This window comes from Tenrec ecaudatus, chromosome 1 (assembly GCF_050624435.1).
Source record: "Tenrec ecaudatus isolate mTenEca1 chromosome 1, mTenEca1.hap1, whole genome shotgun sequence".
NCBI lineage: Eukaryota > Metazoa > Chordata > Mammalia > Afrosoricida > Tenrecidae > Tenrec > Tenrec ecaudatus.
Genome location: NC_134530.1, coordinates 91,944,474 through 91,971,296, shown reverse-complemented (window position 1 = coordinate 91,971,296; position 26,823 = coordinate 91,944,474). Strand labels below are relative to the sequence as shown.

The window sequence follows — 26,823 nt, the reverse complement described above, 5'->3', positions numbered from 1 at the left end:
CGGACACGCAGTTGTTTGTATAATGAATGGATGGATGAGAACAATTGTGACTTGCTTCACCACCAAAATCCCACTGAGTCTGTAGATTAAACGCTGACAGAACAGAACTCGTAAAAGCAAGATGTCTCCTATGTCCACAGAGATGTTGACATTTTATAGTAGTCCTAGAACATCTGTTACATGTTTTCCCCTCAAGAGACAACACATGGACAATGGGAAAAAGAAAATCCACACAAAAAACAAACTCCTACACAATCCTGAAGTGCCTGACCCACATTCAAGACACTCTGGCTTTCCTCACTAGGGCAGCTCCTTTATTTGGAAACCGCTTTCCAACCACGATCAATCAGGCTCCTGTTGCTCCTTCTATCAGCGTAGGGTCGGCACGTCTACCAACAAGGCCACTGAAATTTAAATCTTCTTCTTTTTCACACTGCTCATCACGGGTGCCACGGAAGAGCCGGGCAAAGAGTCTTTCATCGGTTACCTTCTACATCAGCCCTGGGCCCATTTCACAGATGGCAGGGGAAGCTCAAGTAATGGAGCACTGCACAGCTAAAGGGACTCTCAAAAGAATGTTTCTGCCATTAATCCCTGCTGCCTCCTACTCAAATACTTCAAAAATACCCTTAATGTGTCTACGGATGCCCGAAAACAACTAAGACATTACCTAGAAGAGTGAATCGTGTGACTGATGGTCACTACGTAACCAGCTCCTCCAACGTCCAGGTAAGGGCCGGTCAGGGAAATCAAGCCTGGATTAGCCACGGCATGGAGATACCTGGGGAGATCAAGGAGAGGTGGGAGATGAACAACTGTTCCGTTAAACGTCAGTGGAAACGATTATACATTATGTCGATGCTACATCACAGTTTTTAAAAAGTCCTTATCTTTTAGGCCTGACTGGAGCATGAACAAGAGAGATGGAGAGAATCTACACTGACATGGGACTCGGAATGTATTCCTGAGCTGAGCATCCGCTCAGCAATGCAGGTGGCTCTAGGCTAAAATAGAGTGAGTTAATGCATGAAGCAGAAGTAGACTCAGGTGGGCCCATCAAAAAGCACCCTGGATTAGGAATGACGGGTGGGGCGATGGCAGGAAGCGTGGCCGGCTCCTGAGTGACTCCGTTGCTAAGCAGCACAAAACAAAGAGATCCTGTTTTTATACCCAAGTCTCGACACCACCTGGCCAGCTTTTGCTTCTGAAACCAGCGTCAACACAAAGCCCGGGAGTTAAAGGGCGCCTCTGAGTTGACATGTGGTCATTTTTCATAGGGCACAGGCGCTGCCAAGTAGTTACATGTGCATAGAGATGAAATCCACCGTGGGACACTGGACCTGGGGACCTGGAGTCTCGAAAACACTCAATGGTCACAGAGTGGATGTTCACGTGCATTAAAAATAAACTAAGATTAAAAAAACAAAACAGAACCCATGTCCACTGCCCCGAGAGTGTCTTCGATAGTACAACTGCTTGACGGTTCTGGATAGTGTATACTCGTCTCTCCGGGATCTAATTGGGGGGGGGGGGCGTTCATCTTTGATAAAGGAACCTCTGAGACTCACCACTGTCTCCGAGTGGGATCAAATGCTTTGTCCATGAGGGAGCCTGGGTAAATTCTGAGGACGCCATTAGGCGTTGCTATGTAACGGCGGACAATGTACGTGTTCAGGCTACTCATTTCCATTTGTGTCATCCATTCATCTGTGACGTGGCTGGAAGCCATGACTTCGTTTCTGACAGAGAACTGGGGAACAAAGGAAGACAGAGGGGGATCCTTTAAGACTCGCCTGAAAGCCGCTGGCTGCTGGCAGGGCTTCCCAAAGCACTCTTGCAGAGAAGCCAAGCCCCATTACCCCTTAACAGCCTGTCTGCAGCACATGGACACGGCCCAATTCGCGCACACAAAGCCCCCTGAAGCAGAGTGGGCCACTGTGTGAGGACACGTCACTAGCAACCACGTCAGTGTTCTTCTCCTTCTGTGTGTGTCCATGCCCTGGGCGAGTACAGGGTTCCCCTTCTTGTCACCCTCTCTCTCCCCAGCCAGGGATTGATGGGTCCTTTCCGTCGTTCCCTGGGGAACAACGGGCTGGGAAGTTTCCACTGATTTCCCAAGCGCAGCCCCTACCTCCCAAACCCCAGTGCACCCGAGATCTGAACCGACGTCCTTCATCTGGGCCCCAGGGCTTCTTCATCCTTTGGAAGGGTCATCGCTGACGGGCTTCCCCGGGCCGCACCCCCGGCTTTGGGCTCTCCAGCTGAGGGGCCCAGGTCCTGAGCCAGTGGAAGGAGGGAGCCACCAGCAGCTGTGCATGTGCGCGCCCGGGCGGGGACTCACTTTGAGGCCCGGGTTAGCGATGAGGCGGGTGTTGTCGCTGAGGTAGGCTGTGTAGTGCTCCACCATGCGCTTCGTCTCGGGCTGGCTGAGGTGCTCGTAGGGGGACGAGAAGCTGCCGGCAGACAGCATGACAGTTGGACTCTCTGAAACGGAAGCAAACAGAGCCCGTCTGACAGCCGACGGCACCTCGGGCCCAAGCGGTCAGTCCGCCAGGGTGGCTTCGCGGCCCCACAAGCAGAGCTAGGAGCCCCACCCCGGGAGGCTCCGTGACGGGAAGGACCACCCTCTTCTCCCTCAGGAGCGAGCTGGGGAGAGACACTCACACATGAGCACTGGGGCCCGAAATGGCAAATGTCCAAAAGATCTTAGCCCTACATATGAAATGCTCCATGTCCTTTCCTCATCTGAAAACGTTCCTGACAAACGAGCCAAGAGATGTATGGATGCGTCTGGCACATACGACTGGCTCCATATATGTAAATTATTATGGACTATGTTTGTATCAGGAGCCTTGGTGGTGTAATGGTGACGTGTTGGACTACGACCCGCATGGTCGGCAGTTCGACACCACTAGCAGCTCCGAGGGAGAAAGACTGGGCTTTCTACTCCCATAAACAGTTACCGTCTCAGCAACCCATAGGGGGTCGCTCGGAGCCAGCAAGGACTCCGCGGCAGTGCGTTAATGTTGGCATTATTAATTAGGAAGAAGGAAAGACGGAACACGGAAGTGCACACATTCAAACGACAGAACAAAATACTTCCTACAGATGAATGTAGCCCAACTGAGCCTAAACAGAAGTTGGAACAAAAAGTTAGTTCGTGAATTCAGGTTTCACTGTTAGTCTGATGTAAAGGAGGGGGGGATTCCTGGTGGTGTAATGGGTTATGTGTTGGGCTGCCAACCTTAAGATCAGCAGATTGAGACCACCCTTTCTACCTCCTGTAAAGAGTTACAATCTCGGAAACTCACAGGGCAGTTACTACCCTGTCTGATAGAGTTGCTACTAATCAGTGGCAGTGAGTGAGTTTTATCTAAGAGGGAAATAGTGTTTATCTGTTTGAGACAAACACCCCCTACCCCTCTAGGAACGGGCTTTTCTAGTTGAAATAAACTAATCATTTTAGGAAAAACAGTGCAGTAGAGTGGATTGAGCAGAGAGAAAGCACTGACATGCGGAACTGAAAGCTGTTTTCAGGAGGTGGAGACAAACACTCAATTATAGATTCTTCTACATACAGCCGACTGTACTTGAAAACATTCCTCTGTGTACCATCAGCCTTCTTGGAAGGAGCTTTGCCGTATATCTAATTATTTTGCCTTAAAATACTCATCGTCAATAAATTAGATGAGAACTCCTTATTCACCACATTTTCATTTTTCATTCCCTTTTAGAACATCTTACTCTTTACACAAACAAACAATCAAACTCACTGCCCCGAGTCAACGCCAGCTCATCCTGCCCCCGTAGGCCTGGCCCTGAGGGTTCTTCTGCTGTAACTGCTGATGGGAGGAGAAAGTCCCATCTTTCTCGGAGGGGCAGCTGGTGGTTCCCACGGCTTCCTGGAAGATTTAGGCCTGTGCACAACCACGATGCCACCTGTGCTCCTTGACCATCTCGGTCCCCGTTATTGCCAGCTGGTCCGACAGTAACCCCCGTGACTCCTCTCTGTTCCCAGGGCCCCAGTGCCCGGCGTGCAGGTGGGTAGACGAGTGAAGAGGCCAGACACAGGTCTGCAGTTTGACTGGGTGACCCCGACCAGTTAATTATTCATACATAAAGGATTTGCGGTCAAAAACGGCCTTTTCTGAGCACTCTCTAGGAGGCAGCGCTGGCCAATCAAAATACAGTGCAGCCCACAAACGTGATTTAAAATTTTCTATTAGCCACGTTTAAAAAATGCAAAAAAGTTAAACTGATTTTAATCATATAATTTATAGTATCCAGTATATCCAATATATAATCCTTTTAACATGCAACCAACAGAAAAATACTAAGTGCTGAGCCTCTGACAAGAAGCCCTGGTAGTGTACAGTGTTATGTGCTTGGCTATGAACCATAAGGTCAGCAATTCGAACCCACGAGCTGCTTCGCAGGAGAATGATGAGACTTTCTGCTCCTATGAAGATTTACAGCCACAGAAACCCAAATAGGCAGCTTTACCCTGTCCTGTTGGGTCCCTAACTACAAAGCCAAACTCACTGCCATTAAGCCATTCTGATTGACAGGACAGGGTGGAACTGCCCCTGTGAGTTTCTGAGGCTGTAACTCGTTATGGGGATAGGAAGCCCCGTCTTTCTCACGCGGTGACCTTGCAGAGTGCAGCTGCATGGGCTCACTAGGAGTGGGTTTGCGGTCTTTGAAATCTAATGTGGGTTGCAGACTTCCAGCACATCTGACTTCGAAAGAGCTGCATTTCAAGGCTTAGCAGCCACCTGTGGCTTGCGGCGCCCACACGGGACAGCTCTGCGAGGATGGACTATTAGAAGGAAGGAAACCAAACGAAGCCCGACGTTTTGTTCTCCAAGAAAAATTGCTGCGCTTTGTGGTTTTAAATTTCACCACAGCCGCCTCGTTTTCCCCAACAGTTGGGTTCAGCTTGCTCACACAGCACTTTCTAGGGGCTCACGAATACATTAGCTTTCAGTAAGCACTCTTAGAAATATGAATCGAAGGGCATATATATGCTTTTGCATAAAAACAAACAACAAAACCCTCAAACCTAAATCAAAACACATGTCATATCTGAGCTCCTTTGACTGACGTCATTGACGGCTACATTGTCGAAAGGGCTGGCTCATGTCACAGAAGAGACCCCTTAACCCAGCCTGCTCTGCTCGGCTGGGCTTTATAAGCAGAACCCAAACCCAGCCTGCCTCATTTGGAACCAAGCATCCTTACTGTTGAACCTCTTTTAACTCCGTGTATCAGCGACAAGGCAGACACGTGCTTTACGTGGGGCTCTGCCAGCCTGGACCACGGATACAGCAGAGACAGCAAATCTATGCTTTGTTATCTTGGAAAAAATATTTATCTCTCGTAAATCGAAGTGTCCTCTTTGAGAACATGTCAAGTCCGATGATGAATGTTAAGCACTTGGCAAAGTAAACATAAATTCCCTTTGGTTTCTTTAAGTTATTTCCCTACTTAAGTGCTTTTGAAGACAGAGAGCCGTCGACTGTCCATGCACTACACGGACTCCTTTGGGCCTTTTCCTGTTTCTCTACTCCCTTAGCTCCCTCTCCTAGCTTGTATTCCTCGGTGGTTTCTCCAGCCCCCTCTCCCCCCACCCCCTGCCCTGCAGTGGCACCCTACTCCTCCAGCGTCAGATAGAGAACTTGACCCAAGACAAGCTAAAACATCTCTCATAATTTTTTTATCTCTCAACTAACAGGCACTGCACACATCCCACATCTTTTTCTTTCCTTTTTCACAGTTCAAAATGATATTTATGGAATGCTGCTAATGCGAACGGGCGGTAGTGGTGGTTTAGTGGCGGAATGTTTGCCTTTCATGCCAGACACCCGGGCCGGGTTCCCGGCCAACCTGTCCCATGCACAGTCACTCCCAATCGTCTCTGATTACTCGGACGCTGTATAGGCATTCTTGGCGCTTTCGAACTAGGAGGGACTGGGTGGAAAGGGCTGGCAACCTACTTCTAAAAAGCACCAGTAGACACACAACAGACCTGTCATGGGTCATGGGGTTAGATACCAGACCAGGAAGTCCCTGAGCGGCGGGGACAGACGTAGCAGCAGCTCACGACAATAACAGACCGCGAATAAGACCCCAAAGGGAGGTGGGGTGGGGAGACTTTACCTAGAGTTGCCAGCTGTTTGAAGTGGAGGCAGGTGCTAGGCTGGCCCAGGAGGTCCAGCCGGTGGTACAGCAGCTTGCTGCTGGGCACAGTGTTGAGGTTCTTCAGTTGTCTGACAGGTATTTCTGGTTGGATCACCACAATGCACAGTATAAAGGAAGTGTCTTGGACCTGTTAAAAGCAATTAAGAATTTCTAACACAGAAAATGAAAGTTCAATCGGGTAGGGACTCTACCTACCCTATTTTCTGTGGTCTCTGGTTCTTCAGTACTTAGATAAAAGGGACTCATTAAATATTGGATGAATGAGTAGAAGATGTGCAGGCAGGGTGATAGAAAATCTCTCTGGCAAAAGTCCGATTTCCTGTTTTCCCTCTTGGCTGGGGGATATTAACCTGAGCAGTAGAAAATTCTGGAACTAATGGAGGGGTTAGAAAGTAGTCTCTCAGAAACAGTGACCCCGAGAGCCTTCTTCCTTCCTTCAACCCATGGGCATAACCTGGGACATGCGTACGAGCACAAGACTGACTTCCATTGGTTTTGAAATGATCTTAGAAACACATAATTGGTTCGGCAATAAATGTTCTGAAGACATGACCATTTTTCAAGTCCACTTATCCGAAGTTATTAGAATAGGCGAATGCTGAGAGATCAAAGTAGATGAATGGTTCCCAGGGACTGGGAGGAAGGGGAAATGGGGAGTTATTGCTTAATGGATACAGAGTTTCGGTTTGGTTATGAAAACACCTTGGAAACAGAAATATTTCCAAATATTGCACAATATTGTGAATGGAATTGTAACAGAAATTGTTCTCTTGCAAAGAGCTAAAGTGACCAATGTTATGCATAGCTTACATTGAATATGTATCTGATGCAGACACATTGTCCATTGCTAGTATCTATTGTAGAGGATGAACAGAACTTATTGAAAAGGCGGTATGTAAGCAAAAGAAGAGGGGGCTGACCAGCTTAGTTCGAAGGAAAGAACCAGATCAAAATCCCAACTCACTGCCTTCAAGCCGATGCCCACTCCTGGAGGCCCTGTAGGGCAGGGCAGAACTGCCCATGTGTGCTCCCAAGACTACCCTCTCCAAGGGAATATATTGCCCTGCCTTCCTCCCTCCAAGAGGCTGGCAGTTTTGAAGTGCTGGCCGTGCAGAGTGCAGCCCAATGCATAAGTACTATGCCCCAAGCACTCCTGCCTGATAAAGCAAGTGAAAAAAATGTGCTCCGAAAGAAATCTTTATCAGGATACCGTTTTTAAGCAGGATACTGTTTTTAGGCAGGATGCTCCCTTAAAGTGCGCTTTAGAGTTTGTAAAAACGACTGCAGAATCTTTCAACGGAAGAGAAACCCACATCTTCCTGGAACTGCTTTCAAGTACTGCAGCCAAAAATATTCAATTAGTTTAGCAAATTTAATCCTCTTCCCTCACCCACCGAATTAGAAAGTGACAGGATGCGCTATTTCCTGTCTTCTCGGCTCAGACCGTCAGGCATTCTTCCGAGGCGATGTTTTCTGTGTTAAACCAAAACACATCCCCCCAAAAAGTCCCTACCAGAATGACCAGGATATCATTTCTAAATAGGATCTGTTCTGTAAGAGAAAAAAAAAAAACCTTCCCTAAGTAACAAAAAGCAGTGCTGGATGGACGGTGCTTGGGTGGAAAGGAGGCTCAACAACAGATCTGATGGTAAACCTGTCTATGGTGTTCTTGGGTAGCACAGAGAGCTCAAGCTGTGAACTGAGAGGTTGGTGGGTCAAGTCTATCCAAAGGCGACTAGAAAGAAAAGCCTGGTACTCCGCTTCTGAAAAATCAGGCCAGGAAATCTCCTGCGGGCCCAGTTCTATCTGACACCATGAGTTGGAATGGGCGGGACAACAACGGGCTTATTTATTATCAGTAGATTGTGAACTTCATAATTGGGAAAATATTTTTTGCACGAACAAATTGGGGTGGCACTCCATGGGCTCTAGGTGGCGAGTGAGTTTATTTTCTGCCGTTTACACCCAGGACCCGTGTCTGGAAGTGATGTAGGCCTCTGTAAGACGGAAACATGCTCCTATCTTCTGACTATCAACCGTTCCACCTGTCACCGCTCGACCGCCTCTTCAAATGCTCGGAGACGGGCCTGAATGGAGCAGTGACAGGCTAGCTGCAAGCTTTGCCTTTCTCCCTGAAAGGCAACTACAGAGGACTCAGAAGGTGTGATTCTTATGACTGGGTGAACCAGGCGAGTCTTTTAAATTTCAATGCCGTTAATTATTGCTTCCTTAACTTCTGACTTAATAATGACCTCCCTGATAATTTCAGAACTCTGAGAAAGCTAAGACCGCCATCGGAAGTGACTCCTGATTGTTGTGGTGGTGAAATGAGTTTGTTGGTGTGGCCTTTTGCCTAGCAGCTTTGGAAAAAAAGAGCTTCCGTTTTCTCTCCTAGAAGGTTTGCCACGCTTGTACACGTTGACTGACATTCCCTGGGTAACCCGTAAGCAACTTGAGGTCTGATTCTTTTGGCCTGGCTCTGAGCTACACCCTGCCCTGGGCCTGGTATGCACCTTGCAAGGACATGCTACTAGAATGTAATGCAAATGAAGCATCCGTGACCTACTGAGGGGACTGGTCAGTTCATGGCCCTGGTGGGAGGCTCATGCCTGAAAATTGACAAGGAGTTATATGCAGCTGAGGCCACAGAAGCGGTCCAGACTGGAAGCAGGAAGTAGGAGGAAGGAGGAAGGGTCAAGAGGAAAAGAATCTCCTAAAAAAGTGCTAACAGGGGTCAAGGGCTGTAACACTAGACACTGTGACGGGCCTGAGAGGAACCCTGTGGCAGAGTGAGTGGTGACAGACGGCAGGGCCACGAGAAACTGCTCTGCAGGCTCCCACGGAAGACCATCGACACAGCACTCCCAGACACTGCCGCCCAAGGCGACCCCCAGTGGTTGCATTTGGAAAGTTCACGGATTACAATAAAATGAACACCAATGAGAATCCACGTTCCTCTTAATCAAGGACAGCATTTAAGGCCCCACAATATTGCTACGCTATGCTGAAATGGGAGAGTCGAGAAACGTGGGTAGCGTGTACTAGATACTATTTCTGTGTGGTTCTTGGGGTCTATATCTGAATGTTGACCAAGACAACTGAGGGGTGTGCTTGTCGCAAATTAAGTCCAAGTTGTCAAACTATGCCAACCGACTAAGCACAAGGCAAGGTCTAGTCTAAACTGTCTTTTATTTTGGGGGTGGGGGGGGCAGGATAGACGTCAACAGAAGCAATCTGTGCCTTGCAGATTCAGTCTCTAGTCCCAGCTTCGAGCAGCTTGAGCTTTGGAAGGACAATCAACACCGGACAGTACCTAGTTATGTCAACGGTTTTCTCTTGAGCTAAGCAAAAGCTTGGTGGTTGGACTTCGTCAAATGCGTGCTGGAAGAAAGACCCAGTGACCTCCTTCCACAAGGTCACAGTCATCGACACCCGTGGTGTGCAGACCTGTTGTGCCACAGGGAGGTCACCCTAAGTCAGAATCCACTAGACAGCGGCTGTTTGTAGGGTTTGTTAGGTAGAGCAAGAGGGGGGACTATTCCTCTCCATGTCCAGGGGCTCCCTACAGGAAGTTGGAAGCCGATAAGGCTAAAGGGCAGGTGCAAATTCAGGCCCTTGAGACAGGAAGGCAGTACACCTGGGTGGGTCCCAAACCCGGCCAGATGGGCTTAATTCAGCCAATGGGTTAACCAGTACCTTCCAACCTGCCTCCCAGCCGAAAGGCCCCAAAAGGCTGGGACTGGGAGTGCACCCGCTCTTCCCCTGCTCCTCTGCCCACCGCTCTGCCTTGCTGCGCTCTTTCTTGGGCCTCAGGTCACCCACCACGTGTTTGGGGTACAGTTCTGTGTCCATCATGTAAAACCTGAAGCTTCTGTCCTTTATTAAAACCCACTTGAATCACAAACCAGGCTTCAGCGTGAATTCTTTCTCGTGTGAAACCAAGGACTGAGGTATTTCTCACCCAAGGAATCTAACAGTTTTCCTTATTTTTCTGCATTAGACGTAATTTAAATGTACAACAGGGAACTCGTTAAAGAAACGATGAGATGTTTGTAAAGAAGCTTATGCCTGTAAGTGTCTGAAAATCTATCAAAGCAGCTACTTCTGAGGAAAGTGAGGGCCCAGGTGAGGAGGAGGGAAGGACCTGTTTTGCTTTCTACTTTGTACCCTTTTTAGGAGCCCTGGTGGCATCCTGGATTATCTACAAGGCCAGCAGTTTGAAACCACCAGCTGCTCCAGGAGAAAGAGGACATTTTTTTTTTAAACTCCCAATAAAGATGTACAGATCTGGAAAGCCATAAAGGCAGCTCTAATCTGTCCTGTAAGGTCACTGTGAAACTTGGTGGCAGTGAATTTTGTACCCTTTGATAAGGGTTGGTTGATTAATCATGAGCATTTGTCTTCTAAACAGTTTTTTAAAATTGTGCAACATCCGTGGAATCTCTCCTTTTTCCAATCTCTCTAAAATGGATGAGGGACATAATCAGTCCTAAGATTCTTAATCCCCCAGCGAGGAGCACGCCCCCACCCACCTTCTGGAGGAAAGGGGACGCAGCCCCAACTCACCATCTTCCAGGCGTAGCTAACATTGTAGGCTTCCTTTCCGGTGTCCCTGAGCTTGTTTATGTGCCAAGACAGGGAGGAGTTCACAGGGACTGCGATGATCTGACTGCCCAAGGGGAGGCTGCGTTGGCAAGCACAATCAAACGCTTGAGGCAAATGATAAAACTAAGCACTTAATTAAAAGCAGAGAAGCTGGGAGTCCGTGACCACCTCTAGATTTTAAAAGCAACGAAGCTCAATCCTTTTGAAAAAGATAATATGCAGTTTTCCATTTCCTAAATGTATTAGGTCACGCGGCACTAAAATAAACGAATCCTTACTCCCTCCACCCATTCTAATTCTTAGCAGACACCCCCCACTAGTCTCACAACACTCCGTCCCCAATTTTCCACCTATGAGCTCCCAGATGCATCTCTATTGCTTATGCTTTGTCAAATTAGTGCATCATTGTCGGAAACAAACAAGAAATCCAATGTGGCCTTCTTGGCACATGAATGTACCGTGGGCCCCAAACCAACACTTTGTCAAGTTAGAATTTGGCACACAGGAGAGGTAGTCCCCCGAGCTAGCTTTTATTTTACCAACCTTTTTTCATTTTGGAAAAATTGTAGTAACTTTTTAAAAATTAGGTATGTCCTATTCTACCACTGAAATCACTGAGAAAAGAGAGTCTAACTTTTCTCCCCCAGTAATCATTCTGAGAAACTTCATCTGTTAAACAGAGCAAACACAGTCTAGGCTTATCCATCTGGAAAAATGACTTGGCATATATTTGTGTTATTAACATGATTTTATCCTCCAGTAAACACTCATATTTGACCGGTTTTCAGAGCAAGATAAAATACTAGGACCCTCACCTTTTCCTTACCTTAGGATATTTTGCCGAACCAATTCAAATTTGGGGATATTTTCATAATGTATGATGTCAGTATGGAGGGGGGGTTCTGAGAGTAAGTATGGCCTGGTAAGAGATGGATGCATAAGTGTATACCCTGAAACAAGAAAACAAAACAAAACAAAATGCACGCCATGGGAAACACATTGCAGGAAGTGCTGACTAGTAAGCCTTCATCACTGGCCTGAACAGCGAGGCTCTCTGAGACGGCTGCTCAGTACTCAGTTTCTCAGCATGAGCTTCAGTGATCTAATAAAAACTGACCCTGCTTTACGTGTGCTTGCCTAAATCTCCGGAAGTCTAGAAAGATGCCGTAAATTATCCAACATCTGTCTAATCCAGAATATGCTCAAAAAGTTGCCCTTATGGTTCTCATCTTGTGTGTTCTACCCCGTAAACCTTTTCACCAATAAATCAAAAGGTAACAATCTAGACCCAAAGCAATGACCCAGAGAATAATCACATTCTATCTGTCATTCAACATTCATGTCTAATTTGCTGGGGCTAAGAATAATTCGAAGGCGCCCTGGTGGCATGGTGGTTATGGGCTGGGTTGTGATCTGCAGGGTCAGTGGTTTGAAACCACTAGTCACTCTGTGGGAGAAAGGGAGGGCTTTGTACTCTCAGAAACGCACGGGGGCAGCCCTGCCCTGTCCTACAGGGCCACTACGAGTCGGCAAGGACTTTATGATAATGAGATTGTTGTTGGAAAAAGAACTCTTACCTATCCCTCAACACAGCCAAGAGGCAAAGGCATAATTTTTCATTCTGCTGTCATGGTAGTCTACTACACGCGAGCAGTCCACGCTGTTCTGTTTTCTTTTCAATACTATCATTTGCCGACTCTATTTATTCGTATCAGAATGTTGACAGCCATTTTCTTTAGGGTGCTATAGCACTAGTTCCTATGGCGAAATTTTATTACCTTTGTCATCTATTAGAAAAGTATAGGAAGCCAACGAGTCTTGGTAATATGTTACGTCTTCAAGGATGTAAGCCAGGTTGACGTCAACACCAACAATTCCGAGAAGTAGGTTTCCAAAGTAACAGGGCTTACTCACAGTCATAATCAAACCTATGGGTTAAAAAAGCAAAAATAAAAAAACAAGATACAACTATTGGTCTCCACTCATGGGATAATCGAGAAAGAAGGAAAAGATACAGAGAGGAAAGTAGTCACCATGTCTAACAATCAACAGGAACCTTGGCTTCATCTACTTTGAGGTCAGAAGAACTAGATAGTACCCATCTTATATTACTACAATGTGGATCAGGACTACAATTTTGATTACTACAGTTTTGATCAGAGAATCCTAATGGATGGATCCTGAGTTACACTCAATTAATATGGCCCTTCCAGCCAAAATCCCTTATGTGCTACAATTCTGGGTTCCATTCTTTAATGGCTACCTTGGTTTCCGAGATGCTATAGCTGAGAAGAGAAATAAAACTGTTTCTGGAGTGGTTTGGGAAAAAGCCAGATGATTAAGGTTAGTAGGAGGCCAATGCCTACAGTCATATATGCACAAATCAGATTCAGTCCAAGGGGGGCAAATAGATTATGTTAGAGTGAAACTTGATTGCATCATGTAACTCCCACCAAATGACTGTTCCCTGCATAGGGTTCCCTCCAGTGCCATCTTGCTGCATATAAAACGCGCCCTCTCTGTGAGCACAGGAGCGAGTGTCAGGAGTGGGGCATGCCCTCTATCCCCAGCACCTGGCTGACCCCTGCCTGACCTTTGGATATTGGACTGAACTGCACCCACCACCACAGGAGACATTTCCTTGAACATTACGAGTCCGTGGGACACTGCAGTGATGTGCAGAACCCAGAGATGTGAGGGAATATATGCTCAAAAATTGTACTCAATACATGAGGAGTCCCCAAACCTTAAACTGAAATGAGCCCTTTCAGGTCATCTTGTAGCTAAGGAACAGACTGACTCATGAAACGAAGGATATTACCCATAAGTAATGAGATAGGAGACCAAATGGTCATGAAGTACAGCAAAGATGAGTAGGCAAGGGGTTGGGGAAACGAGAGTATTAGAAGTGGTACACACATAATGGAATGAATGAAAACAATGACGTATTATAAAACCATGTAACCAACCACTAAATAATTTGTATGGAAAAAATCAAAATGGAAACCTAAACTTTTGTCTAAAGTTTCTCCTTAACTACATTAAGATATTAATTGAAAACATAATTAAAAAGCAAACAAAACCAGGGAGTAGCAGGAAAAGCATAAAGGCTACTACTACCCTTCAGCATTTAGTTTGGAAAGAAGTTTTCTTTGTGATGCATTAAGGAGCCCAGCTGGCAGTGTGGGTTAAGTGCCAGGATGCTAATTGTACGGTTAGTTATTGAAACCGACCAGCCACTGAGTTGGACAAAGTTGAGGCCATCTGCTCCTATGAAGATTTACAGTCTCAGAAGTCTGTACAGGTTCACTAATGAGTTAGAATCAACTCGATGACAGTGGATTTGACTTTTTTTGAGAGATGGGGTGGGTGGGTACCTCTTCTCACTAGCAATTGTGTATTATATACAATGTTACAGTATGTAATTGGCTGATTTCATCGTTCTCTGTGAGTTTTTATGTAATGTTTTTAAGTCTCAAAGATCAGACTTAGAAGGTTACTGATATTAAAAGGCATTAATAATAAAAACAACAGGAAAAGAGGAAATAAAGAGAATAAACAACAAAACAGAGAAAAAATGGAAAAAAGCTCTGCTGGGCGGTGCTGTTGTAAGCACACATTTTTCCTGCTAGGCAGGCACCCAGCAACTCGCTCAGCGTTAGTGCACCCAGTGGCGTCACCTGGGAAGGTTCTCTCTGGTCACAGTGAATTTTTTCGTAAAAGCAGTTTCTCTCAAACCTTGTTTTTCGTGATGACCGATTTTAGAGACCAGGGTGCGGCTATGAAATTTTGTTTCCTGCTCAGGAAAAATGCTGCAGAAACTGTTGTGATGTTGAACATAGCTTACAAGGACAGTGCTATGGGAAAAACTCAAGTGTACGAGTGTTTTTCTTGTTTCAAAAAAGGTGAAATGGCGATTGATGACAAACCTCGCTCTGGACGTCCATCAACTTCCCGAACAGATGAAAAAGTTGACAAAATTCATGCACATGCATTCAAAGACTGATGCTGGGCCATTGAAGAGATGGTGAAGTTATCTGGACTACCTTCTAGTTCAGCGAATTTTAGTGGAAGATTTGGGAATGAGAAGGATCACTGTGAAATTTGTGCCTCAGGTTCTGACTGACCAGGAGGAAGCGCATCAGCTGGAAACATGCTGTGCTTTGGAAAAACAACTCCGAACTGACCCAGACTTTTCCCCCCAAAAGCAAACATCAGTGAAGACAGTGGAAGATGCCAATGTCACTTTGTCCAAAAGAAGCTCGTCAAGTGAAATAGAAGATCGAGACGATGCTCATTTGTTGTTTTGATGTGCGGGGGATAGTCCATTTGGAGTTTGTTCCACTAGGTCAGACTGTTAATCCAGCTTCCATTTGGGGGTTCTGAAAAGATTATGTAACAGTGTGCGACAAAAAAAGGCCTGATTTGTGGCAGATGGGGGACTGGTTTTGCCACCAGGACAATGCACCTGCTCACGCAGCCATCTCAGTGCGCCAGTTTTTGGCAACAAAACAGCATGCCTCTCTTGTCACACACTTGACCTTGCTCTGCGTGACTTTTTGTTTCCATAAATAAGATGGAATAAGATGGATATGAAGGGACAGCGAATTGATGACTTAGAAGAAAAAAAGAGGGAGGGGCTGTCAGCCATCCAAACAGATGAGTTTGAAAAATGTTTCCAAGAGTGGAATCGCAGATTTGACAAATGTGTTAAGTGTAATGGAGAGTACTCTGAAGGTGATAAAGTTGTTTTGTAAAATAATTTAAACACATAGCTTTGAAGAATTATTATTTTTTGAGGGGATACCCCCCTCCTACATTGGTAACTACTTGTTTACTGATTTACCTTCCCACTGGATCTAAAATCATTTTGTATTTTGAAATAATAAGCACTCTAGAAAGTGGCGAAGATGTGCTTTGGATGAAGTGTTTGATCAGGTCCTCCTGGATCGAGGAGTTGACGTGTCGGCAGTGGCACTGGAGGCTGGCATGTCCTCTGTGCGTTTGTTCATCTGGGAGGAAAGCCCTTCCACAGAGCAGTGAAGAACAAATTGTCACTGACATGCACGGGCATTTCAAAAGTCTGCTCTTCTCTGGCGACATACAGAACAAAACCCTTGAAAAGAAACACCATCCCCTTTCCCAGCTCTGGCTCTCCATTCCTCGATGGCCATCAGCTCGGTTCATCTTTTGCCCCACTAACCCAATCCCCAGAGGCACTTCCCAAGTCAGTCACATGCACACAGTCCGACCTTTGCCAAAGACACGGGTTCAGTCAACTCTGATTTTAATCTTTGAAGGTTCTGAATCGGAGCCTTGTCAAAGAGAGGGGTGCTGGTGGCACAGAGGTTAAGTAATTCAGCTGCAAACAAAAGGTTCTCTGTGGAAGAGAGATGTGGTGGTCTGACTGTGTTAAGATTGTACCCTTATGAGGCAGTGGTAGCCTGTCCTATTGAATTGCTATGTGGACCAGGTGGTTTTTGTCTGTTTGTTTTACATTTGGTAAGTGGGAGTGTCCTTAGATTCAGTGTTGCCATATCAAAGACATCAGAGGGGTCCCTAATTCTAGGGACTGAAAACACAAACACCCAAAACACACTCTCCCCTGAGCAAACACAGGCATGTGAATCTATCATGAGAGCCAGCCACAAACAGGCCCCAAGGACAACAACTGGGATAGTGTAATGATGCGTTAAATTGTAAAAGGCTGGGCCCCCACCCTCACCCCATCATAAAAAGCTTGGCTGAGGTCCTCACTCCTGTCCCTGTCCTCCAGTTTAGAAACCTCAGCTTCTGTTAGTTGAGGCACCCATAGAGGAGCAGGGCAGGTCCCAAGTCTGATCTCTTGGGAATGGTTTCCTGTGAAAAGGGAAAACGGAAAGGAGAGATGCACTTAAGGGAGATGGGCAGATGCATCTTACAAGTCCAGGAGCCACCCAGGATTGCTGGCCACTACGGGAGCGGGAAAAGAACAGGGAGGCATCTCCCATAGAGCAGAGGCCGGGAATCCGAACGTGCAGGCAGCCTCCTGAGATGAGGCGGATGGCTGTTCTGTTCTTTTAAACCACTCGTGTGTGGTATTCTTTTATGCCGACAGAGCGACAGGGGTCGGAAGGGTTGCCCGTGATTTGGTTTACTGTATTCAGGGTAAACCTCGATTGTAGAGGTGAGTTTAGAGAAGGGCTGCAGGCGCTTGACCAGACACCACTGTTTGGGAAGAGAATCGGCCGCAGCGCTCTTTTCCATGTGTGCACAGAACCTGGTTCCGTTCCTATCACGCAGCATGGAAATGATGTGCAGCCTCTCTTTATGGGACGCAAAAGCTCGGTGAGGGTAGGATGCATGCCTCTCCCGTTCTGAGCACCTGCAGGCGTAAGGGCTGGGAGTGAATGGAATTGAAAGACATGTGATGCGGTCACAGCGTCTGCCGGCCTCTGCCATTTTGTCTGTCAGGAAGGAGGGGAAGGCGTGGGTAAACGGACGAGCAAGAAGGCAGAGGAGGGACCGTGCTTTTATTGAGCACAGGCCTTCGGCCAGACATAATTCCGATGTTCGACATGCAGCACTTCATCTTTGCGGTTGCCTGAATGGAGACGGTTCCCCACTCACTTTATAGGCAAGGAGGTGGAAGGAAGCCACGGCTCAGCCTTTCGCTTGGTCACATCACGAGTAACTTGCACCAGGATGACGACGACGAGAATGACTATGGCGACTAGCAGTGATCATTGGTTGGGTGGCATGCCAGGCGCCAGTAAACCTCACACATCAGCTAATTAATCTTGCTACTACCTTGAAAAGGCTGACTACCCTGTTTTAGACAAGGTGTTTGCTCAGGTCCTCAGATGAACAAATGGCGTACTGACGGGATAAAATAATGTAGCAAGGGTCCCAACTCAAAGTTGCAAGGTGGGGCTGGAAACCTTGTTAGGGACACTTTCATCTGTCTTCGTTTAACTACACCTGTTGTCTTGCCTTTGAGGCCACACCCCTAGCACTGTGAATGTACACCTGCGACACGATGCTAACCTACAGTCCCATTTCATTAGATGTTGGGTGCAGGGGCACGCCCTTAAAAGCTCCATGAAAGACATACCCATTATGTCTACTAACCGTGAGGTGATGAAGAAATACGGTTGGGGATTTCTCCTCTAGACACTGCTCTACAGGACCCTGACCTGGGAAATGGGAGGCCCACAGCCTGGAACTGTCACGCCTGCTGACTCACAAACAATGAACAGCTAATCGTGCTGAGGGTGAGCCCGGGTGGTGCAGTGGTGACACATGGAGCTTCGAGCCGCACAGTGGGCAGTTCGAAACCACCAGCAGCTCCTCAGGAAAAAGACTGGGCTTTCTACTCCCATAAACAGTTACAGTCTCAGAAACCCCCAAGGGGTCACGATGGGGTCGGCATGAAGGATGCTGAACTCCTCCATGTCCGTGTCTATCTGTCCCTTTCACGCCACCGCGTGAGAGGCTTTCTCCAAACTTACCATCTCCCATCTCATCAGAGAAGGGGAGGCTAAAGACGGCTTCATCAATCATCCGGTTGGGAAGGTTTGTATAGAACCTGCCCACAGTGGTCTCCAGATTACTCAGCTGGTTCAGCACCATCATGCTGCCCTTAGTCACGGGCAGGCAGGACCGGTCCGGCACCCCGTACTTCCCCGAGTTCTGCTCGGCCAGATCCCGCAGGAAAGCCAGCTCTTTCAGGCCGGTGACGCCATCTGAAATGGAAAGCCAAGAGAAGAGAACGTGAGCCAAAACAGCTCAGAGCCGCTCCAGACAGTGCCAGTCAGGTCTAACGAAGGCAAGGACGCGGCCCTGTCCTGGCACAGGAGCACGCAGGGGACTTGGCAAGGACAGGGAGGGCCCAAGGCGCAGACGCGGGCTCCCGCTGAGGCACAAAGCCAGAGGCTGGCCTTTCTCCGGCCAGACAAGAGGGACAAGAGTTCTTCCAAAGGCAATGGCGACAAACACGTACGTCAATAAAGGAGCCCCGTTCACCCAGAGTGCTCTCCCTGGACAGCTTAATTATAAAATAGAAATGATTTTCCTGCCTTTACTATTCGAAAGCAAAAGCACTGATTAAAAAATAACAACCCAAACCTGCCTTCAATTTTAACAAGCAGATGAAGTTGAAAGAGTTCTAAAGGTTAGAGGTTTACCGTTTCATACCTAATACCCCATTCGCCTGTAAGACACTTTCCAAAGTTTCATGAAACTGAGTGAAAGGAATTTTGGATTACATTTACTGATGGCCCGAACCCTGTTATTTTAAGGTTAATGTTCATTACAAATACTTTCCTGCTTTGATTTTGTTAGGATAACACTGGACTTGACTTACTTTTCTTTCTTAAATGTGTACTTTTTACATGTAGAAGGCTTTAAACCTCGGGAAGGGCGCGGGTGTAGTGGGAAGCGTTGTTCTACCCCATCTATAACCTACAGCACAGACACTAATTTAATAAACCCTTTCTGTGGTCTCCCCCTTAAAAGCGCGGCACTGCTGGAACACAGTAAATGAACGCACCTGGGCACCGCTGTCCACGAAAGCAGGTGCTTCCAGTCACCACTGAGACTCTCGCAGCAAGTTTTCAAAGTCTTCGCCTCCTGTTTTTGGTGATGTCAATGGCCAGCAAGAGTGGCTCAGGGATGAAAAAGACTGAAGCTTTCCAGGCTCATCTATTGTCTGTGGCTGCCTTTCTGACCAGGGAGTGGACACACTTCTTGCACATCCATTTCCAAAGAGGTGGCAGACTCTATTGCTTACACGAGGGCGCCCCACAAAGGTCGTGGAGAAATGGAATGAAAGGGTAATGGGATTTCCCCACAAACATTTTGAAGCCCTTTGTATTGTATTTTATTTAAAAAGGACGGAGATAATTTGGTTCTTTTACTCCTCCACCGCTGAACTACTAAAGGGCAAAAATATCGGAGTCAAATTGAGACAGGATCAGATTATTGCTCCTTTTGATTGGCACAGAGTCGGGATGGGGGAGGCTGTGTGCGTGTTCTCGCCTTCTACCCTTGAGAAGCTCAGAGGCAGGTGATAAAAAGAGACCATTTATGAAATAAATGCATGGCCTTCCTTTGTCATATATTGCTTGACCTTCTCAAAATGTACAGGAAGGGTGACGAAGGACAGGGCAACTGCTGGGCTAAAGGAATGGGGTGGGATGGCAGGCTATCAAGGATGGGGTGTTTGTGTCACTCCATCGTAGACGGTTCGGCAAGGTGGCATTCAGCAGGGTGATAAATGCTAGGAAAGGTATTTATTTTAACTGCAACATGACCGGGCTGGGAACTAGATTTCTCAGAAGTCCCTCCTAGTCTGCTACCAGGCTGACGTTGACTACAAGAAAAGTGGTCCAAGATTTGGGAGGCAAAGTGAAAGAAGGATGAGAGAAGAGGATTCCAGTTTGTCCCACTTTTTCCTACTCTGCCTTCCGTTCTTTCCCATCTGGCAACTCTCCAGGAGCAACCCGTGATCCACCCAGCCTGCTTCCCTGTGAACTCACTGGGGCAGCAGCCACAGAGAGCCCGCAACGCTCCAGAATGCTATGCCAAGGCCTCCCAAATGGCCCTTCTTCTTAGCGCTTGTGACTCTGAGCACTAAGGTGTGCCTGATGTAAGCAATGGGATTTCCGTTGCCTCATAGGACTGTCAAAGTTGGACGTCGAGTAAGGAAGACTGAAGAAAAATGGATTCATGTGAACTATGCTGTTGGCGAAGCAGTATTGGACTGCCAAGAGAACACACTTGGAAGAAGTACAACTTGAATGCTCCTTTGGAGGCAAGGAAGGCGAGACTTGTCTCATGTACTTTGGACATTATTAGGAGGGACCAGTCCCTGGAGAAGGACATTATGCTTGGTAAAGCGGAAGGGAAGGGAAAATAGGAAGGCCGCTGACATGATGGATCGACACAGTGACTGCTAAGACATAACAATTGTGAGCATAGCACAGGAGCAGATAGCGCCTCTATCTGATGTGCACAGGGTCACTCTGAGTCACCCCGGACGGCACCTAGCATCACCGTCGTCAACACCTCACAGCTGGATGTACCTGGCTTCCAGGATTTTCTGCATTGTCAGGCTTGCTCAACCACGCTAGAGCTGACGATGCTCAGCTTTCTCGAGGCGCTTCATTCTCCTACCTTACTCTCCTCCGTGAATCAACTACCTTCTCTATTCCAAAGTCCTCACGGTGGTTCTGCTCCTCTGCTTGAACCGTGACTCATGATATAAAGGAGTGAGTCCACCTGACGGAACAGGGCTCATTTGTTAGCAACTGGAGAGAGAGCAAGGTGGCAGTGAGACCACCTGGCTAGATTAAAGGAGAAAGAGGAAAGGACGGTTACAGCGGGCAACTGGGGGTTTGAAAGAAGGGAGTTAGGAGACCCAGCAAATGTACAAGACACGCTGGCGGAAGGATTTAGAACCAATGGCAGATGAAAATTAGCAAGTAAGGAAGTGTTTTTAGTTCGGTTCTGCCTGGGCAAACAGCTATTCAAATGGAACGAAAAGGAAGCGATCACTTCCTCTCATTTTCCTTGCTCACTGACTACAGCATTGAACTCTGGTGCCTTGTGCGTCTTCCTTTGCACGGTTCTTGAAGACAAGAACTTGGTTGAACATCACTCTAAATCCCCATTACATTAAAGAGAGCGGTTGAGCATCAAAGGTACGGAATACATTTCCTTTCCTTTTTCTCTTCTTCTCTTTCTTCTTTCCCTCCCTCCCTGGCCTGCCAGTGGAAGAAACCATAAGAGAATAGAGCACCAGTCAACTAGAGGCGAAAGACCTGAGCAAACCCAGCGAGCCTCCTCTGTGCTCAGCCTTGAGCTAAGAGCCTAGAATACAGAGAACAACAAGGCTTGATGCCTTTTCATATGAAAAGGAGAGAGAGAGAGAGAGAGAGAGAGAGAGAGAGAGAGAGAGAGAGAGAGAGAGAGAGAGAGAGAGAGAGAGAGAGATATCACACTCTAGTGTAAAGGGAGGCAGGCTAGATAGAAAAAACACAAGATGCTGGGGACACAGATACTCAACAAGGGAGCTGGCTCTGGACCAGAAATGGTGGTGAAGTAGCTTCAAATCTGGGCTGTGCTGTCTGACACAGGAACTGATAAAAGCATTCAACTGGCTTTGAGGATCTATTATCTACCTTAACTGCCAGGTTGATGGTTCAAACCCACCAGGAACACCCTAGGTGAAAGCTGAGGCCATCTACTCCCATATGGTTTACAAGCTCAGAAAGCCTATATAGGGTTACTATGAGTCAGAATTGACTCAGTGGTAGTGGGTCTGGGTGGAAGTTGTAAGAACAAGGAATCCTGGTTGTACAATGGCTAGTACTCAATTCCTAACTGACAAGGCTGGAGGTTAAAAGACACCAGCCACTCAGAAAGTTTTACAGTCCTGGAAATCCTACAGAGCCATTTTGCTCTGTCCCATCAGATCTGACTACATGTCAGAATCAACCTGATGGCAGTGAGTCTGGTTTTTGGTATGGTGGGAAGAACACCATAGATCATATTTTGCTTGTTATCCAAACAACCCTGTGAGGATTTTATTCTTTGCATTTTATGGATGGAACTGGTGTTGTCAGAGATGAAGTAATCTGCGAAAGTCACTCATCCAGCAAATTGCAGCCTACAAAACACATGGGACAGAGACTTCCCGACCAAAACACAGGTGGCTGGATTGCACACCTATGCGGGTCTGAATAAGAATCCAAGTGCAGTGCTTTAGAAGATGCAGGTAGAAAATGTCCCAAGTGCTTCTGACTCATCAACTGCCATGAGTGGCTCCAATTCTCCGAGCCCCTATAGGACAGAGCGGAGGGGCTCCTTAGGGCTTCTGACAATAGAAACCTCTACAGCAGTGGTTCTCAACCTTCCTCAGGCCACGGCACTTTAATACAGTTCCTCATGTTGTGCTGACCCGCCCCCCCCCCCAACCATAACATTATTTTCTTTCTTTTTAAAAAATCATTTTATTGGGGGCTCGTATAACTCTTATCACAATCCCTACATCCATCCATTGTGTGAAGCACATTTGTACATCTGTTGTCATCATCATTCTCAAAATATTTTCTTTCTACTTGAGCCCTTGGTATCAGTTCTTCATTTTCCCCTCCCTCCCCCACCCTTGATAATTTATAAATTATTATTTTGTCATGTCTTACTGTCCAATCATAAAATTATTTTCATTGCCACTTCATCACTGTAATTTTGCCGCTGTTATGAATCGGGCGACCCCTGTGAAAGGGCAGTTTGACCCCCCAAAGGGTTCGCGACCCTCAAGCTGAGAACTGTCGAGGACAGGGACAGATGGCTCTATCGTTCTCCTGTGGAGCAGCCGTGGGTTTGAACAGTTCACTGTCTGACCCCGACCCCACTAGGACTACTTAATGAGCACATTAAAACATTAGAGCCACAGTCCGTAATCCCGTACAGTTTTCCACAGACATTCAGAAACAAAGACATTAAAAAGACCCACGCTCGAGAGAGCTGTGAATCAAGGTACGTCCTCTTAAAAGCAAGAGCAGACGACTGCTCTTGACTAAGAGGCTAGAAAAGCTGTCTCTGTTGAAAAACAAAACAAATGAAACTCAATGCTGCGGAGTCCATGCTGATTCCTAGAGACCCAATAGGACAGGGCATGTTTCAAAGTACAGCCCCATCTGTCTGTGCATTCAAACTGCTGACCTTGCAGGTGGCAGCCCAGCGCATCACCACTAAGGCTCCAGGGCTGCTTGGAGGAGAAGGGCGGGCGGGCAGTGGGAGGTGGGCCCCGAGAGACAAACAGCAGGAACTAGAAAACGGAAGACATTCCGAACAGAGGGCAGGTTGGGCAGCGAGAGGGGAAGATTGAGTATTTCCCCAGCCTGTCAGTTTACTGATACACCCTTTCATATCTACTGTGTCTGAACGCCAACAAATCAACTGTCCTTACTGAGTGCCCCTGAGTTGATGAGGACACCGAGCTACCCTAGGAGACAGCAGAGAATGTCCCATTAGATGTCCCCCAACTGCTCTCTTTAGGGGCAGTCAGCACGTCTCTCTCCAATGGCGGTCCTTGTTGGGCTCCAACTAGCCTCTCGGTTAGAAGCCACGCACTTCCACAGGTGCCACCAGAGTTCCACAAAATCAACTACTTCCACTGACTGACCCCCAGCAAGTGCCAGGTACTGTCCTGGGTGTTTTCTATGCATTAAAATTAATCTTGATAACAACTCTAAGAAAATAGATCATTCTTATTTCTATTACATAGTGAAGGGCATTGAGGTAGAGAGAGAGTGATGTTAGATGGCGATTGTGGTAGTTACATAATCTGTTGTCAATTTGAGGCTTAAGAGTGAAAGGGTGGAGTTTAGCCTGTCCATCAGGTCGCAGCTTGATGACCTCATTTGGAGGCGCTAAGGAGAAAAATAGCTTGTTGGAGGCGGGACACACAGGCTCACTCCCTGGAAGACATTGCAGCTGACAATACATATGGAGCTACACTAGTGCCCTGAGCTAGAGGATCCCCATGAAGACCCCTGCCAGGGCTGAGATGCTTACACCGCCACTGGATCCACAAGACCTCCCACCCACTGGCCTGTGATCTTCCTGCATTCAGCATCATTGCATGTTTTTCGTGAGTCTGAAGAGGACTTTATAGATTGGTATCGGAAATATGGGCTAATATCAGACTTATGGGCTAATATTGGACTAGTGGACTTGATCTGGACTGGGATGTTTTCTCAATATTCAATTGCTCTTGTACATAAAACTCTTTCTTATACAAATATGAGTGTCCATGAATTTGTTTCTCTACTTTACCTGGACTATCACAGTGACCCCGCAGGAAAATGTAAAGCAGATAGATACAGAAGAATGCAGGCCAGATGTTTGGCTTCCTAGAGCTTAAACCAAGGAGAAAATTAATAACCTTCATGAAGTACCAAAACCTCAGACCAGTAGTTCTGAACCTTCCTGATGCTGCGATCCTTTCATACAGTTCCTCATGTGGTGGTGACCCCCAACCATAAAATTATTTTCATTGCTACATCATAACTGTAATTTTGCTACTGTTATGAATCATAATGTAAATATCTGATATGCAGGATGTATTTTCATTATTATAAATAGAACATAATTAAAGCATAGTGGTTGATAACAACATGTAATTATATATTGAGAAATATTTCTAATGACAAATAAATGAAATTTTGTTTTGAAGCATGGTGTAGCATGGGTAACAGTCTTAATATAACAACAGTAAACTACATTGCTACATTTTGCGACAATATGGGTAAAAAGCCAACGTCAGTGTGAAGATTGAGATAGCGTTTTTCTCACCAGATCAGCACATCTGCATGTGGGTGGACCCGCCTGGAGATGGATAGAGGATTGGTGTCTCAGTTCCTAAGACCATCGGAAATATGTGTTTTCCAATGGTCTTAGGCGACCCCTGTGAAAGGGCTGTTCAACCACCAAAGGGGTCGCGACCCACAGGCTGAGAACCACTGCCCTAGACAACACAAGAATTCAAAGGGGAGCCGACAAAGGTGGAGCCATATAAAATCCTCCCACAGGGTACTTACCTGGAAAAGGTTTAGAAATAAGAGAGATGAGGAGACGAGCGAGCATCTGAACACAAGCCCCGAATCCCAACATCAGCCACAGAAAGAGATACACGGAAAGGTTCTCTCTCTATAGACACACTTCAAAGCCCAGTGTTATGGCTTTTTTACAATATCTATCTATCCATCCATAAAAGCAGCGTACACTTCGAGGGAGGCATTCATCTGAAAGAAAAGTCTCCAAGCACTACCTACCGTTCATGAGGGCATAGGTGAGAATCATTACAGAGTTGTTTAAAAAGCTATTTTCTTCGTTGATGACACGGAGAGTCGCCTTTTTATCTTCTTCTGAAGAGTCCTTTGATGTAATGCCAGCTGACAGGTAAATTATGACCATGTCTGTATCTAAACAAAAACATATCAACTGAATGTTACATTCGGATTCTGGCGAAAGGCGGCAGCTTGGTTCGTTTTTCATGTTCCCTGGGCTTTTCTGCCTGGAGGAGCTGCCTGGCCCACTGGTTCTATGCCTTCCCAGCCGATGCTTTGCCTTTCATCTCTAAGCATCCCTTCCATCTGCCCTTTGTAGACAATGAGGCCTCATTTATCCTGAAATAGCCAAAGCCATATTCCAAATCACTTTACCGGATAAAAGGAGGTGATTTCCGCAAGGCATCCGCCATCGGAGTTGTTTAGCAATCTTCAATGGAAACCTTGCCTGCTTTCTGAAACGGAGGCTGCAGAACCCCACGGAACCTTTCCTCGAGATAGTAGGCTGAACTGTGTTCCCCACCCTCACCCCCAAATACGTGTTGGCGTCTTGACCCCTTTATGTGTGGGGATACTTGCAGAAAATAAAATGTCTATTCTCCTAAGGAGGCCATGTAAGTAGGATGTGTGCTATATCTAATCACCTGTGGTTGACAGAAAGAGGAGAGTAGACACAGACTTTAAACTCAACCAAACTCACTGCCCCTGAGTTGATTCCGACTCACAGAGACCTTGTACAGGGTTTCCAAAGCTATGAATCTTTATGGGAGTGGAAAGCCTCAACTCTCTCCTTCAGAATGGCTAGTGAGTTTGAAATGCTGACCTTGTGACTAGCAGCCCAACATGTAACCAACCACACTACCAGGGCAAGCAAACACAAATAGGGGAAAGACAGCTATCATATGGAGATTGCGAAGCAAAATAAGGAACAGAGGGGCAGGCAGGAGGCAGGCAGATAGACACCCCTTCTAAAGCTAGTACCCCACATTTGGCCCCCACCCTGCAAACTGTGGGAAAATAAATGTCTATTTGGGAAAGCCACCCTCTCATGGTCTTCCTGTTGGGGTTGTAGATGTGGCTTCTCCGGGAGCTTCTGTAATGTCATCAGTGGTCCTCTACCGTCCTCAGGCCTCAGCCCTTTCATACAGTTCCTCATGTGGTGGGGACCCCCAACCATAAC

General features: G+C 46.8%; 1 protein-coding gene across 1 annotated transcript in view; it reads right to left on the bottom strand.

Moving 5' to 3' along the window:
• CACHD1 (cache domain containing 1) overlaps window positions 1-26,823 on the bottom strand; it is a 243,549-nt gene that overhangs the window by 25,174 nt on the left and 191,552 nt on the right. Inside the window, exons 8-16 of the mRNA XM_075557163.1 lie at window positions 25,629-25,778; window positions 18,297-18,530; window positions 12,585-12,734; window positions 11,633-11,756; window positions 10,768-10,885; window positions 6,160-6,328; window positions 2,342-2,484; window positions 1,569-1,750; window positions 671-781 (exon numbers count right to left, since the gene is read on the bottom strand). Coding sequence (XP_075413278.1) covers window positions 671-781; window positions 1,569-1,750; window positions 2,342-2,484; window positions 6,160-6,328; window positions 10,768-10,885; window positions 11,633-11,756; window positions 12,585-12,734; window positions 18,297-18,530; window positions 25,629-25,778 — 1,381 coding nt within the window. The remainder of the gene's footprint in view (window positions 1-670; window positions 782-1,568; window positions 1,751-2,341; window positions 2,485-6,159; window positions 6,329-10,767; window positions 10,886-11,632; window positions 11,757-12,584; window positions 12,735-18,296; window positions 18,531-25,628; window positions 25,779-26,823) is intronic.